Source organism: Rhinoderma darwinii, chromosome 3, assembly GCF_050947455.1.
Source record: "Rhinoderma darwinii isolate aRhiDar2 chromosome 3, aRhiDar2.hap1, whole genome shotgun sequence".
NCBI classification, from domain to species: Eukaryota; Metazoa; Chordata; class Amphibia; order Anura; family Rhinodermatidae; genus Rhinoderma; species Rhinoderma darwinii.
The window spans coordinates 324,416,693-324,432,726 of NC_134689.1; the positions used below are offsets into that span (position 1 = coordinate 324,416,693).

Here is a 16,034-nt window from a genome sequence, read left to right on the forward strand (position 1 = left end):
TGTACCGGAGCGCATTTCCGGCGCCTTAAAGAGTGAGCGGCGCTTATCTATGACATATATCAATGGAGCTGGAGCGCTATTCCGCGCATGCGCATGACAACTTTGATGCCGACAGTGGCCATCTTTGTGCAGGAATCACGATTTGTAATAGCTATATTGTATTGAACAGCACAGACGTAATAGAATATTACTACCTAGTTATAGCTATACAAAATTATTGATAGCTTCCTAGATGATCAAATTTGGAATATGAGACAGCCTAAATAACTAACTATATAAAATGTAAAGTGCTATTCAGCGCATGCGTGTAAGGATTTTGAGGCCAACAGTGGCCATTTTGGTAAACTAAACTTTAACTCGGACGGAGTGTACTATGACAAACCCAATAGCCCAAGTATGATTGTATAATTATAATAATTTATATATGTAGAGGATAATCATCTAATTAGTTAGGCCCCATGCACACGACCGTAAAAACTCCCGTAATTACGGGCCCATAGACTTCTATTGGCCACGGGTACCACCGCGTATGCTTACGGGAAGGTGCCCGTGCCGTTGAAAAAGAAAGAACATGTCCTATTTCAGGCCATAATTACGGCACGGGCAGCCCATAGAAGTCTATGGGGCTCCCGTAATTACGGGTGACTACGTGTGTGCACCCGTAATTACGGGAGCGTTGCTAAGCCATGTCAGTTAATAGTCACTGTCCAGGGTGCTGAAAGAGTTAAACGATCGGCAGTAACTGTTTCAGCACCCTGGGCAGTGGCTACCGATTACAATATAGATAAAGCTGTTAAAAAAAAAAAGACGTTCATACTTACCCAGAACTCCCTGCTTCTTCCTCCTGTCCGGCCTACTGGGATGACGTTACAGCCCATGTGACCGCTGCAGCCAATCACAGGCCAATCACTGGCTGCAGCGGTCACATGGACTGCCGCGTCATCCAGGGAGGTCGGACTGGATGTCAAGAGAGGGACGCGTCACCATGACAACGGCCGGGTAAGTATGAATTTCTTTTACTTTTATTACGGAAAGGGCTGTCCCTTCTCTCTATCCTGCACTGGGAGAGAGGGGGGCTGCCGATTAGTGCAGTGCAATTTTGCAGCCCAAAACGTGCCCGTAAATATGGGTGCAATACGGGTCGAATACGTATGACCTAGGACTCGTATTTACGGGTGGCCAAAATACGGTCGTGTGCATGGGGCCTTAGTGTTAGTGTTTCTTTATAAAGAGATAAAAAAGAGTTAGTATTTCTTTAGAAGGGAACTGGTACAGAAAAAACGCTATTCAAACGCACTGTGTGTATACTGTCAAAAAATAATAGCCCATCGATCTCAAAATTAGACATAAAGGTTCAAAGAATTTGTTTATCAAACAAATCTTTGTAGCCAATAATTGCAGAATATATCTTTTTTTAAAAAGCGCATCTGATATTGTTTACAAGATAAAGCATACTAAAGGACATCATTTTACACACCAGGAACGTAGATCCAAGGTAAAACACGGTAAGTACTTGATAATTCTTTATCGATGATCTGAAAGAGATATTGTAGTTTACAAATATAAATAGTTTTACACTGATTCATATACACAGAACATATATATATATATATGTTATAAATGATTTGTGTTTTACGTCTCATGTAACATCACATTATATACAGATAATGATGTTGCCTTTTGTATATAGCAGAGGAGAACTTCCTGACTAGTTTCCCTAGAGTGAATTAGATTGGCTGCATGGCCCTTTAAATAACTGCCGCAGCTGCGGAAGATGTTACGGAATGTGGTGAAAGTCGGCTCCGCCCCTGCACTTTGTGACATCACTCACATTATATAAGGAGCCGCAGAGCTGACACTTATTTGAGGGCTTTAGTTGTCAGTGGAGACATTTAGTGTTGGTGAGATATTTAGACTTTGTGAGGATTTGTAGTGTTGGAAAGAGATTTGGACTTTCTGAACAGGATGAAGAAAGGCGACGAGGAGGAGCTCCCAGATGAGATGTGGAGAAAGATGGTGGAGGAGGCTAAGCCGGCATTCCGGCCATCAAAGTTTGGCAAAGTCTCTTTTTGGCCAAATCTGGAGACTATTCTAGAGGAGGAAGAGGATGAGGAGGAAGCGGATGTAGCGGAGGAGGTTCTATATATTGAGGAGGAGAACATCAGCAGGCCCTTCAGTTGTCATGTGAAGGAGGCCTGGCCAAGCATGGAGTCATTCATAAGTACAAGATGTTGGATTCCCAAATGTCTAAGGAGAAAGATCCGAAGCAACAAAAGCAGAGATGCAGAGAGCCGTCGTCCATCACGGTTCCTTAGAGCCATCTTCTGTTGTAACGTCAAGACATCAGAATAAGCGACATATAATATCAATAAGATCATGATATCGGAGACCTTATAACATCAAAGGAAAACATTTTAACATCAACATTTACAAGATAAGATCTATGATTTCCATCAGAAATATTACCACCAGATTGAATATCCTGATGTAACATCTGCCGGGCTGGAGATTACAGTCAGAATTTTCCAGGATTAAAGGATTTAATTATTAATAATTATTCAGCTTAACAAAAACATTTGAAATAAAATTAAAATTAAAAAATAAATTGATTTTTGTCTCAATATTATTATAATTTATTTATTTTTATTAGGCAGCCTTCAGGTGACCATGGGCTGTACCCACCTACCTATCCACTTTTTTCAAATACTGCCAGTCTGTGTGGTTAGGGAAGAAAGATATTACCAGCAGAATACAAACATGTTATAAAGAGTATAGAAAAATTAGTTTATAACTTCTTGCTGTCTGGCATACATGTATTTTTTCTTTTAAACTTTATGGCTCTGTATACATCCTTTGCATTTCTCTGAAATGGAAGTGCCCCCTGTATTATACTGCATAAGGCCCCATACACATGACCATATTTTTCCCCTCCCGTAAATACTGGTGTAAATACGGGTCCTTTGTCACCCGTATTTACGGACCGTGCCCGTAAATACGGGTCCGTAGTCACCCGTATTCCAGGACCCATTTTTTCTGCTTGTCTTTACACGTAGAGAGAGATTCTGCACTAATCGGCAGCCCCTTCTCTCTATCCAGCACTGATCGCCAGCCTCTTCTCTCTATCCAGCTCTGATCGGCAGTCTCTTCTCTCTATCCGTGCTGGATAGAGAGAATGGGCAGAGTTTCTGCAGCGGAACGCAGCGATAGAGAGAAAAAGAAGTTCATACGTACCCCGGCCGTTGTCTTGGTGACGCGTCCCTCTTTTGACATCCAGTTCGACCTCCCTGGATGACGTGGCAGTCCATGTGACCGCTGCAGCCTGTGATTGGCTGCAGCGGTCACATGGGATGAAACGTTATCCCAGGAGGCCGGACTGGAGGAAGAAGCAGGGAGTTCTGGGTAAGTATGAACTTTTTTTTGTTGCAGGTTTTTGAAGGAAACATTAGAAATCTATATTGTGTGCGCCGCGCATGGTACTCACTGTCCAGCAGTAGTCACTGTCCAGGGTGCTGAAAGAGTTACTGCCGATCAGTGCAGCCCCTTCCCTATATCCAGCACTGATCATTTAACTCTTTCAGCACACTGGACAGTGACTACCGCTGGACAGTGATTACCATGCGTAACAACGCTCCCGTAATTACGGGTGCACACACGTAGCCACTCGTAATTACGGGAGCCCCATACACTTCAATGCGCCGTAATTATGGCCTGAAATAGGACATGTTCTATATTTTTCAATGGCCCGAGCACATTCCCGTACGCAAAAGATGTCTATGGGACCGTAATTACGGGCGTTTTTACGGTTTTGTACATGGGGCCTTAGGCACTATATAGTAAATCCAAATAGGCTACTCTAAATGAGAGATTACATACCTGTATTATTCCGCTATGATCTGATCACGTCCTGCGAGTGCCTGCATACTTAACACTTTCAGGACCAAGCTCCTTTTGGCCTTCAGGACCAGACCTATTTTACCAAATCTGACATGTCATTTTATGTGGTAATAACTCTGGAATGCTTTTGCCTATCCAAGCGATTCTGAGATTGTTTTTTTCGTGACATATTGTACTTTGTTAGTGGAAAAATATGGTCAATAAATTCATTGCTTATTTGTGAAAAACACCAAAATTTCAAGAAAATTTGCAAAAATAATAATTATTTTTCTAATATTAAATGTATCTGCTTGTAAAACAGTAACTATTTTGTGTGGTATCAATATTTCACATATTCCATTAAGTCTAATTTATATTTGCATAGTTTTCTTGGAAATTATTTTAGAACTTTAGCAGCAATTTTTCACATTTTCAAGAAATTTAAAAAAAGGCTATTTTTCAAGGACCAGTTCAGTTCTGAAGTAGCTTTGAGGGCCCTATATACTAGATGGACCCCATAAGTCACCCATTTTAAAAACTGCATCCCTCAAAGTATTCAAAACCGCATTCAGAAAGTTTCTTCACCCTTTAGGCTTTTCACAGGAATTAAAGCAAAGTAGAAGGGAAATGTAACATTTTTTTTAATGTTTTTTTGCCGAAATTTAGTTGGAATACATTTTTTTTTCTGTAACACAGAAGGTTTTACCAGAGAAACGCAACTCAATATTTATTGCCCAGATTCTGCAGTTTTTAGAAATATCCCACATGTGGCCCTAGTGTGGTAATGAACTGAAACACAGGCCTCAGAAGCAAAGGAGCACCTAGTGGCTTTTGAGGCCTCCTTTTTTTAGACTATATTTTAGGCACCATGTCAGGTTTGAAGAGGTCTTGTACCAAAACAGTGGAAATTCTACAAAAGTGACACTGTTTTGGAAACTACACACCTCAAGGAATTTATCTAAGGGTATAGTTAGCATCTTGACCCCACAGGTATTTTGCTATATTTATTGGAGTTTGTCTGTGAAAATGAAAATCCTACTTTTTTTTTCCTGAAAAAATATAGATTTTGTTTTCATTTATACGAGGAATAAATAATAAACACCCCAAAACTTGTAAAGCTATTTCTCCCGATTACGGCAATACCCCATATGTGGTAATAAACTGCTGTTTGGACCCACGGCAGAGCTCAGAAGGGAAGGAGTGCTGTTTGGATTTTGGAGCACAGATTTTGCTGGAATGGTTTTCAGTGCCATGTCGCATTTGCAACGCCCTGGAGGGACCAAAACAGTGAAAACCCCCAAAAGTGACCCCATTTGGAAAACTACAACCCTTAAGGAATCTATCTAGGGGTATAGTGATATATTGATAGGTAAATTTAGACCACACAGGTCTTTTGCAGAATTTATTAGAATTAGGCCGTGAAAATGAATATCAACATTTTTTCCACCAAAACTTAGAATTTTTTCATTTTCACAAAGGATAAAGGAGAAAAAGCACCCCAACGTTTGTAAAGCAATTTCTTCCAAGTGCGGCAATACCCCACATGGTCATAAATGGTTTTTCATTAGAAATTTATTAACCCTTTCAGGACTGATCCATTTTTTTGCTTTTTTATTTTCGTTTTTCCCCTCCCACTTTCCAAGAGCCATAATTTTTTTTTCTTTTTCAGTCAGTAGGGTGGTGTGAGGGCTTATTTTTTGCGGGAGAAGTTGTAGTTTCTAGTGACACCATTTAAAGTACCATTTAATTCACTGGGAAACGGAAAATAAAAATCTTTGCAGGCTGAAATTGGAAAAAAATGCGATTCCTCAATTGTTTTTTGGGTTTCAGTATTACGGCTTTCACCGTGCGTTGTTTGCTTTATATTTTTCACTAATTTTTCACTAATAATAAATATTTTTTTTACACATTTTATTAGTCATTAGATCTCTGGTACAATACACTGCAATACTAATGTATTGCAGTATAATGTCATTTTTACAGTCTCCTCTAACAGCGCGATCGCTGTTCCTGTCCGTTAGTCCCGGGTGTCAGCTGTAATACACAGCTGACACCTGCAGCATATGGAGTGGGCTCAGCGCCTGAGCCCGTCCCATATATAACCCCCCCGCACCACAACATGCTATTAAGTCGTGGTGCGTGAAGGGGTTCATGCGCAGCGGATAGTGCAAAGAGAAAATTTAAATTTTCCACTCATCTGCCATTAGCCCAGTTTGTGCCACTGAGGACAAATACCTCATACAATTTGAGCTGTTTCTCCCGGGTATAAAATGTCATATATGTGGACATAAGCTGGTGTTTGGGCACGCAGTCGGGCTCAGAAGCGAAAGGAGCGCCATTTGGCTTTTGGAGCGCAAATTTTGCTTGGTAATAGTTCTGTTTGGGGTTTTAGTGGCATTTCAGTTTATAATGTTGGAGCATATGTAGGCTGTGCGGAGTACATCAGGGCATAATAAGAGGGTATAATTATGCAGTAAATAATTCATAGATATGTGGCCAGTGTCGCACTGATAAATGGTGCCCAATCTTATCCGATTTTGGAACGCTCTGCGCAATTTCTGTCGCTATATTCTGAGGGCCAGAACTTTTTTATCTTTTCTCCACCGGAGCTGTGTGAGGGCTTATTTGTTGTTACAATCTGTAGTTTTCATTAGTACAAATTTAGGGTACATGTGATTTTTATTTATTTTTTCATCTCTTTTTATTCTATTTTTTATTTTTTTGGGCAACCTAGGTGACAAATAAAAAACAATTCTGACAATGTTTTTTGTCTTTTTTTTTTTCCGTGTTCACCGTGCGCTATAAATGACATTTTACTTTATTCCTTTTATTCTGTCTGTTGATACGATTACGGCGATACAATATTTATATAGTTTTTTTTAATGTTTTGTGGTGTTTGCGCAATAAAATCACTTTTCTATAAAATTTATTTTTTATGTCACCATATTCTGAGAGCCGTAACTTTTTTTATTTTTCAGTCAAAAAAGCTGTGTAAGAACTTTGTTTTTTGCGGAATAGGTTGTTGTTTTATTGTTACTATTTTGTAGTACATGCGACTTTTTGATCACTTTTTATTCTATATTTTGGGAGGGGTGGTGACCAAAAAAATAGTGATTCTGGCATTGGTTTTTAATTCTGTTGCGGCGTTCACTGTGCGGAAAGATTATATTTTTATAGTTTGGGTCATTATGAATGCGGTGATACCAAATATGTGTACTTTTATATATATATATATATATATATATATATATATAATTTTTTATTTTTTTTTTATTTTTTTTAGTGGTTTCATTTTTTTTCCTATAATAAAAGACTTTATAGGAAAAAAAAACATTTTTTGTTTTTGTAACTTATTTTTACACTTTTATAAAACCTTTTAATTACCTTTTTTTTACTTGAAGACCTGCAGCACTGATAGCTTCTATAATACATTATACTACCTAGGTAATGTAATGTATTATAAACTCAGCGTGACGCTGAGAGTCACACTGACAGGAAGCCTATGAGGGCCAGCCAGAGGCTTCTGTGCATGGCAGACCCGGAGGGCAAGTTGTATGGCCTCCGGTTTTGACATGAACACCGACTGCAGCACCCGCAATCGGTCACCGTGAAAGTTTGTTGTATCAACAAACTTTCCCTGCAATCACATGATCGGGACCGGAACCAATATTTTATAAATATAATGGTGGTTTCTCTCGGCTCAAATACCCACAATATCTCTCTCAGACCGGAGCAGGCAAAACTAAATTGGGTATGATCCAACAAATACCCTAAATGGCATATATAAAGTACAGTTATATACTTTTTCCATCTATTAGAGACATAAGATCCTTTTCCTACCAGGAGTTCTTTGAATGTGGAGAGAGACGATAAGGAGCTCGATGGAACTACAAGGATAAGAATTACCATCCACACCCTCATTGGATTGCGGATTGTCCACTGCATTTTTCTGGGAGAGAGTGTCCATACTGAATGATATTGGACTGTTACCAGTGCCGTCTGAGCGGTAAACTTAACTGTACTTTATGTGTACATTTTATGCCTGTATATTTAAGATCGTTTGATAGAGGCTGATTATATGACTTCTTCTTAAAGGCAGTCGGCAGTAAACGTGTCTGATTTGGTCATAGCACCTCAATTGCAGCATGTAACTGATTTAGAAGGAGAACGGGTAGTTATTAATCATCATATTTTTTTTTTTTACCATACTGTTCATGCTTCAACATAGATTTTAGTGTGTTTATGGCTTCTCAAGCTATAGTTTTATGAATTGAAGGGTAGTTCTCACCTCAGACATTTATGGCATATCCACAGCATATGCTATAAATGTGTGATAGGTGCTGGTCTAAGCTCTGGGACCCGCACAAATGTGGTGAACGGGGGTTCCCTGGGCCCCGTTCCACTTGGTGAGGTGGCCGCTGGCCACTGATTCCAGGGGGAGGCGGTAACGCATGCTCGCGCCTCTCTTAATTCTGTTCTATGGGAGTTACAGTAACAGCCGAGCAGCGCTTGGATGGGGGAGCTCCACCTATCCCATATATTTTATTTATGGATATTCCCTGTGTATAGTGTCCTCCTCATTTTATAAATTCATCTGACTTTCCATGTACTCAGCTCCTCTGTGTTCTTCTCTATTCACAATTTCATTGCGGTTTCTGTTACAAACGGAAACTGTGACGCAGTGCCGGATCTGTCGCATGGAGGATACCACCTGCACCTGACAGACCCCATTGATTTATGTCGGGTTTCTTCGTGGTGCATTGCTTTTCTTCCTATGAAATCTGATGGAAATTGTGAGTTTGGCCTCCAACAGAGCCTCTGACGCAGATGTGTACAGAGCATCAGTAAAAAAAAACTAAAAATAAATTACGTTTAAATGGCATCTAAATAGAGCATAATAATTTATTTTACTTCAGGCATTGTATTCTTGGATGAAGTTGACAAGATTGGCAGTGTCCCTGGCATACATCAGCTGAGGGATGTGGGCGGAGAAGGCGTGCAGCAGGTATGGCTGATTTGTAGCCTTTTTTGATTATGTGCATGTAGGTAATAAATAAAACACTTTTTAACTTCTCCTGCTCTGTAGAAGTCTATAGTTCTGTATAGCTTTGTCATATTTATATAATATTACTGTTTCCAGGACATATAGAAATGTATTTATTTTTGCTGTGTTGGTGCATCTATTATTATTCTTCCTATTATTCTTATTATTCTTCGGCCAGTAGACTTGATCATATATAAATCTAAAAACCTGCGGTAACTCATTTTTAGGGTTTGCTGAAGCTTCTTGAAGGTGCTATTGTTAATGTCCCAGAGAAAAACTCAAGGAAGCTGCGTGGTGAAACCGTTCAAGTTGACACGACAAACATCCTGTTTGTATCATCTGGAGCTTTCAATGGCCTGGACAGGATCATCAGTAGGAGGAAGAATGAAAAGGTTTGATTTTAAATCCTTAAAAAGATTTCCCAATTTTGCACATTCATGGCATACCCACTAATAGTTTAGGTGGGACCCCACTTATCAGACGTTTGACATATCCCCTGAAAATGGCCCATTTTACTTTCTGATTCCCTCTGCACACAACAGGACGACATAAACAGCAGATATGCAGCTCTGTTCTAAGTGTACGCAGTCCCTGACTGTTCAGATTACTTTCCTGTGTTTGTGCCCTCTACTAGTTAAGATGTTTAAGTGTCACGTATACATTGGATATTTTTAGGCTCTCTCCTGCCTGACACGGTGATTTAGATATGCACTTGTATTTACTTGAACTGTTCTAGGAAGAACTTGAGTATTTCATTTTTCAAATTGTTGGGGGTGCTATATAATGCCGATATGGTCCACAATACTCCTTCTCATAACTTCTTGCACCTTATGGGCCTACTCCCCTCTTTAATGCACCCTGGCCTTTGTGCTCCTGATAGCAAAGAAATCTTCATTATCCTAAACCTCTGAATTTGGGTATCAATATAATGTGCATAGTTTCAAAACGTATGAAGTAGTCCGATCACCCAGGTGTAGGTAATGGTGCACGGACGGCATGCAAAACAACATGTATCGACGCAGGTAGCGTAATATAATGTGCATAAACCAGAGGAATGACTGGTAAAAGCTCTGACCAGTAGTAGATGCGCATGTGCTATTAATAGCTTTGTAGAAGGTAAACTTTAATTATTTTATTCCTCTCTTTCATGTTTTCATTTTGTATTCCCTCTGCTCTTCAGTATTTGGGATTTGGCATAGCCTTTAATATGGGGAAAGGTCGTCGAGTTGCTGTAGCAGCAGATCTAGCAAATTCCAGTGCGGAGTCTAACTCTGTACAAGACATTGAAGAGAAGGATCGGCTGCTGCGTCACGTGGAAGCAAGGGACCTCATTGAGTTTGGCATGATCCCAGAGTTCGTGGGACGTCTACCTGTAGTGGTGCCCCTTCACAGCCTTGATGAACAGACTCTTGTACGCATCTTCACAGAGCCACGTAATGCCGTTGTGCCACAATACCAGGCTCTGTTCAGCATGGATAAGGTTTGATTTGAATAGCTTTTTATATAAGTTGAGATGTTTTTTGTTTTTTTTTCTTCAGATGTCTGACTACATTGTACTCATTTATTGTGTTTCTGTGTGAATTAAACGTCACTGAAGGTGCTCTGCGGGCCATTGCTAGACTGGCTCTTGAACGAAAAACTGGTGCTAGAGGCCTCCGCTCAATCATGGTAAGTCCACATTCTTTCCTATCGCTGGAGCTATTGTATTTTCTTCTGTGGAAAATGTAGAGCAACGTACATCATACCATGCAGCAGCTTAGTATTGTTGGGTGACGGAGGCCTGCCAGTTGGACAGCCATTACCTTATATAATATAATTTTGTTATTTTTTTTAAATCCTAAATGTAAATGGGTTTGCCATTGATGGGTTTTTTTTTCTTCTTCTTTAAGGAAAAGCTGCTTCTTGAGCCCATGTTTGAAGTTCCAAACACTGAAATAGTTTGTGTTGAGTTGGACCAGGAGGTGGTTGAAGGGAAAAAGGAGCCAAGCTATGTTCGGTAAGTAAAGGAATTCACTTCTTCATGAGTGAAGGGGCTGTACTTGACTTCCCGAGACTGATAATCGATGACCTTTTTCTGTTTTTAACTAATTAACTGCCATTCGTTGCAGCTCCCATAAAGCGCGAACACACACCCTTCTTCACGGTCTACACACACAATACGGGAAGATAGTTTGTGTCTCTTGAATAAGGCTGCCCCATGAAAGTTCTTTTAAAAAATAAAATATAAATGGTTACAAGATTAATAAAAAAAAAAAAAAGTACAATATTTATCTTCTACATTTAATTAAGGGAACTAAAATGAAATACACGAGACTTTAACTTTAAAATTGTTTTCAAGTGTCAACCTGTGCCTTAAATTTACATAGTCAGAATGTAAAATAATTGATTTACTCCTTCTTCTCTCCATAGAACACAAAATAAAGAGGTGACAGAGGAGGAGTATGACTCCGGAGTGGAGGAAGAAGGCTGGTCTCGGCAGGCTGATGCAGCAAACAATTAGACTGTCCGGTTCACTACTGTTCTCCTTCAGTGTTAAAATTGTTTATTCCCCTTTAGCGATAAACTTTTCACAATACGAAATATAACTTTTATTACCAGGAAAACTCACTTTGGGAGAACAACCAAATTCATTTTAAGGAACTTCAGATTTCTACTGTAGAAAGCAGCGTTTATACGAGTCGGACGGTAACCGTGTATATTATCTGGGGCTTTTATAAGACAAATCTTTTTGTTAACACTTGTTAAAGCTTCATTTACTGGGATTAACCGTGTTTAATTTTACGATTATGTTCTATGACTATTGTGCAGGTGTGAACTCTACAAAAACATGTTGGTTGTTTGAGCTATACAGGGGTCTCACCATCCCCAAACTTCTTTCCATGCATTTATTAGTGCTGGTATTTCGTGTCAAAGCAGACATTTTTTTTAATTATTATTATTATTTTTTTTTTATGTCATGGCTGGTTAAAACTGGAACCTTACATAAGTGCTAAAGATTTTAGTGCTTTTCTCCACCAATTATATATTTTATATCTGCTAGGATTATGGCTGATATCTTGACCCCTCACCCCATCTCCATTGGCATGGGTTCATACCAGTGGGTGCATTGCAGGTGCCTATGGTCTGTTACTCTTCATCTGAGTCACTGCATGATAAAATATAATTAAAACTATCATGCATATAATGAGGACAAATTCATCAAAGGAATTGTACTTGCTCTCAATACAGATGTTTGATGGACCATGTCAGCCGAGACCATCCAACATGCTGCAACTGTGGTCCATTTGTAAGTGTCTTATGTCAACTGCTAGCAAGCCCTAGGAAGCCTGTCTAATGAAATTCTTCTACAAATTCTGCATTTCCCATAATACAGTAACTTCTATAGTAAAGGGATTGTTAGTTCTTTATGCAATAATATTTGATTGATTTTGTAATTAATTTCCTGCTGGAAATGTATTATATCATGCTGCAGACCCCACGGTAGTGACAGGGTTGATATGAAAAGCTTTTAAGTTATAGAGAAATGCTTGTCTGCGGGATTTTGTGTCCTTTTTTTGCTTTTTGATTTTAGAATTTCACAGAAATGGGCAACGTTAATTCTGTATAACATTCACCCGAATAAACGTCTCTAGCCAAAAAGTAAGCCCAGCGTAATGTAGGCGCAGCCGTAATGAAGGAAGCGCATGACTAGGTGTTTGGGAGTTTTAGGCTATTAAGTTTTAGGCTACATGTATAAGGATTGGAGGGTTATGTGAAAGGGGCATGGGGCAAAAATGTATCTATATGTGGTGGGTGGAGAGTAAAGTATATAAGTCCATGCGGGGAAGAGGCAGCCCTCTTTCCCGCTGGACAACAGGAGAAAAATTTGTCCTGTTATTACATTTAAAAAAAAAAAAAATATATATATATTCATATTTTTTCACTTACCTGATGGACGCGGCGATGGAGACGACGATGGCCAGGATCCGGGATGCAGCGATGCAGCACGGCGTGGGATGGCTGGATGCGCTGTTTGCCGGGGCTCTTCCTCCGGTTCCAGCGGATGGAGAGGAGAGTGAGGGACGCAGCAGCGGGCGTTCCAGGCCTCAGGAGAGGCCTTCATCAGCAGAAACACCTCGGTCTGGTCGGCGCCGAGGGAGCCCCTCCAGGGACCCTCCTCCTCCTGCTGGTCCGGAGCTGCACCCTGGCGACGGGCCGCGGAGGTCTGGGAGGAATCCCATCAGGCGGGCAAGACCGGAGGTGACAGGAGGGGGGGGCCGCGGCGGCCATCTTCCTCCCTCCTGTCTGCAACGACAAGACCGGAAGTGGTGGCGGGACCGGAAGTGCACGCTGGACCGGAAGTGCACGCTGGACCGGAAGTGACGGCTTTCTCCGGTGCCGATGTTCCTGGTGCCGGAGGAGCTCTTCAGAAGGACGTCCGGACATCAGATCCGATCCGGAGGAAGAGGCGGGCGGCCTCCAGATGGGGAGCGAGATCGCCTCCTGCTGAAGCAGGGAGGCGTGTGGCGGCGGCAGCGACCGGAAGGACCCGGGCAGCCTCGGTGAGCGACGCCGGGCCCCATCCGGACAAGGGGGGGCAGCGGTCTGCGAGACAAGCGACAAGCAGAAGATTTATTTTTGACAGCCCTGCAGAAGGACTGGATCGGCAGGGCTGTCAGTCTGAATATGTCGCGCCACCAGCGGGTGGCAGGATCGTGGACGAATATGTTGCGCCACCAGCAGGTGGCAGGACCGTGGACGGGCCGCGTTCCGCTGGGCCTAGAGCTTCACCGACCAGAAGTGCGCAGAGCTACGGGGAGCGTGGGGTGCAGGAGCACCACTCCCCAGGATCGTCACGACCGATGTCGGGCTCATCAGGAGTGGTGGACGCGTCCGCTGGGAGGTCACCTCAGGGACGGCCGGGTGAGTCTACCACGGATGTGGTGCCGGGGATGTGTGGGGGGGATGTGGGGGGGATGTTGTCAATGTCTCAAATGCATTTGATGTTTAGAGGGATGCAGGAACATTTTATGAGAATTGTGCCAGGCGTAGAGCAGTCGCCAGCGAGGGTATGGGGCGCTGCTAGTGAGGCGTCTGCTAGTGCGGCGGGGAGTGCGGTTGCTAGCGAGGCGATTTCTAGTACAGCTGCGGCAGGGATTGTGGGTGTTAGTGAAGTGGCGCCGGTTGCGGGTGCCATAGTGGCGGTGGAAAAAGCGGTTGACGCGGCGGCTAGTACAGCTAAGAAAGTGGTGGAGGATGTGCGTTTGGCTGACGCGGCAAAAGGTGAGGTTTATGTGTGCTTTGAGGGCCCGCTGGGGGCACATTTGAAGGTAGAGATTAGGGAAAAGATCTGGAAAGATGAATATGTTGAGATTTTTTCTTTGCTGCCGTTAGAGAAGTTTAATTTGGACCGGTGGAAACCGGATGAAAGTAAGAAGGAGGAGGAGGAGCGGCGGCGGTATCGCTTGATTCCTCGGACTTTTGCGAATTGGCTGCAGGCCTTCGCTATTTTGGCTAGTGTGGTGGGAGAGAAGGTGCCGGAGAACTGTTCGGCGCTATTTTGTTATATGGATTCAGTAGGGGAGGCGTATCGTGTATACGGTGGTAATGCATGGTTGCGGTATGAATGAACAGTTTAGTCAGCGGAAGTCGGTGCGCCAGTCGTTGCGATGGGACCACAAAGATATCAGTTTGTGGATGCGTCTGATGTCTGCGCCAAAACAGGGGCAGCAGCCCTTTCGGGATGCGGCCAGCGGTCAGGGATCAGCAGCGGGTCAGTCAGGATCCTCAGGAAAGGGGTGTTGCTGGCAGTATAATGAGGGGCATTGCAAGTTCGGCCCAGACTGCAGGTACAAGCACGAGTGCTCCGGTTGCGGAGGCGCCCATGGTTTGTCCAGATGCTTCAAGAAGCATAAGGGCAGGCAGGGAGATGCTGAGCAGAAGAGGGGCGACGCCGGTGAGGGTGGAAAGGATGCTCCCGTTTTTAAGGGGCTATCCAAATAGGAAAGTAGCGGAGTTGTTGTGGTTAGGTTTTTCAGAAGGTTTTCGGATTCCTTGTACGTCGGTTGGACGTGATGGGGTAGTCCGTAATTTGTCATCTGCTTTGGCGCGGCCTGATCTGGTTACGGATAAGCTGCTGAAGGAGGTGGCTTTGGGCCTCATGGCGGGGCCGTTTTCCTTCTCGCCTGTTCAGAGTTTGCGGGTTTCCCCGTTAGGTTTGGTTCCAAAAAAGGAGGTGAATAAATTCCGCCTTATTCATCACTTGTCTTATCCGGAAGGCAAGTCGGTGAATGACGGCATTGATCCGGCATTGTGCGCGGTCAGTTACACTTCCTTTGATGCGGCGGTTGTTTGGGTTCGGAAATACGGGAGGGGCTCTCTGTTAGCGAAAACTGACATTGAGGCCGCTTTTCGTTTATTGCCGGTGCATCCGGATAGTTTTTGTTTGCTGGGATGTTATTGGCAGGAGGAATATTTTGTAGATTGTTGCCTCCCGATGGGCTGCTCCATTTCATGCGCTTATTTTGAGATGTTTAGCACGTTTTTGGAGTGGGTGGTCCGTCGGGAGGCGCAGGTGCAATCTGCCCTGCATTATCTGGATGATTTCCTGTTTATCGGTCCGCCGGGTACATATGTGTGTGCAGGATTGCTATACACTATGGAGAGAGTGGCAAAGAATTTTGGGTGCTCATGTATCAGCCGGTGTCTAGTGTGGACTTGGAGCTGTATACTGATGCATCAGGTGCTTGCGGATTTGGAGCTTATTTCCAGGGGCAGTGGTGTGCAGGAGTTTGGCCAGATGCATGGCATGAATGTGGTTTTGTCCGTAACTTAGCTCTGCTGGAATTGTTCCCGATTGTGGTGGCTGCGGAGTTGTGGGGGGATTGTCTGCGGGACCGGAGAGTGCGTTTCGTATGTGACAATCTGGGTGTCGTTCAGGCTGTTAATGCGCAGACAGCTAATTCTCCGCCAGTCGTGCGACTATTGCGACATTTAGTTTTGAGAGGTTTGATGTTGAATGCGCATTTTGTGGCAGTGCATATTCCTGGGGTGCTTAATTCTGTGGCTGATTCCCTTTCTCGTCAACAGTGGGACAGGTTTCGTCTGCTGGCACCGGGGGCGGAGTCTCATGGCCTGC

General features: G+C 42.8%; 1 protein-coding gene across 1 annotated transcript; it reads left to right on the forward strand.

Annotated features, from left to right (window-relative positions):
- The first annotated feature begins 1,965 nt into the window (after positions 1–1,965).
- On the forward strand, positions 1,966–12,544 carry LOC142750467 (ATP-dependent clpX-like chaperone, mitochondrial). The gene is made up of 7 exons (XM_075859472.1): positions 1,966–2,221; positions 8,790–8,878; positions 9,145–9,309; positions 10,098–10,396; positions 10,492–10,585; positions 10,807–10,913; positions 11,327–12,544. The coding sequence occupies exons 1-7, from the start codon at positions 1,966–1,968 to the stop codon at positions 11,415–11,417; spliced, it is 1,101 nt and encodes a 366-aa protein (XP_075715587.1). The 3' UTR covers positions 11,418–12,544.
- The last annotated feature ends 3,490 nt before the right edge of the window (positions 12,545–16,034 follow it).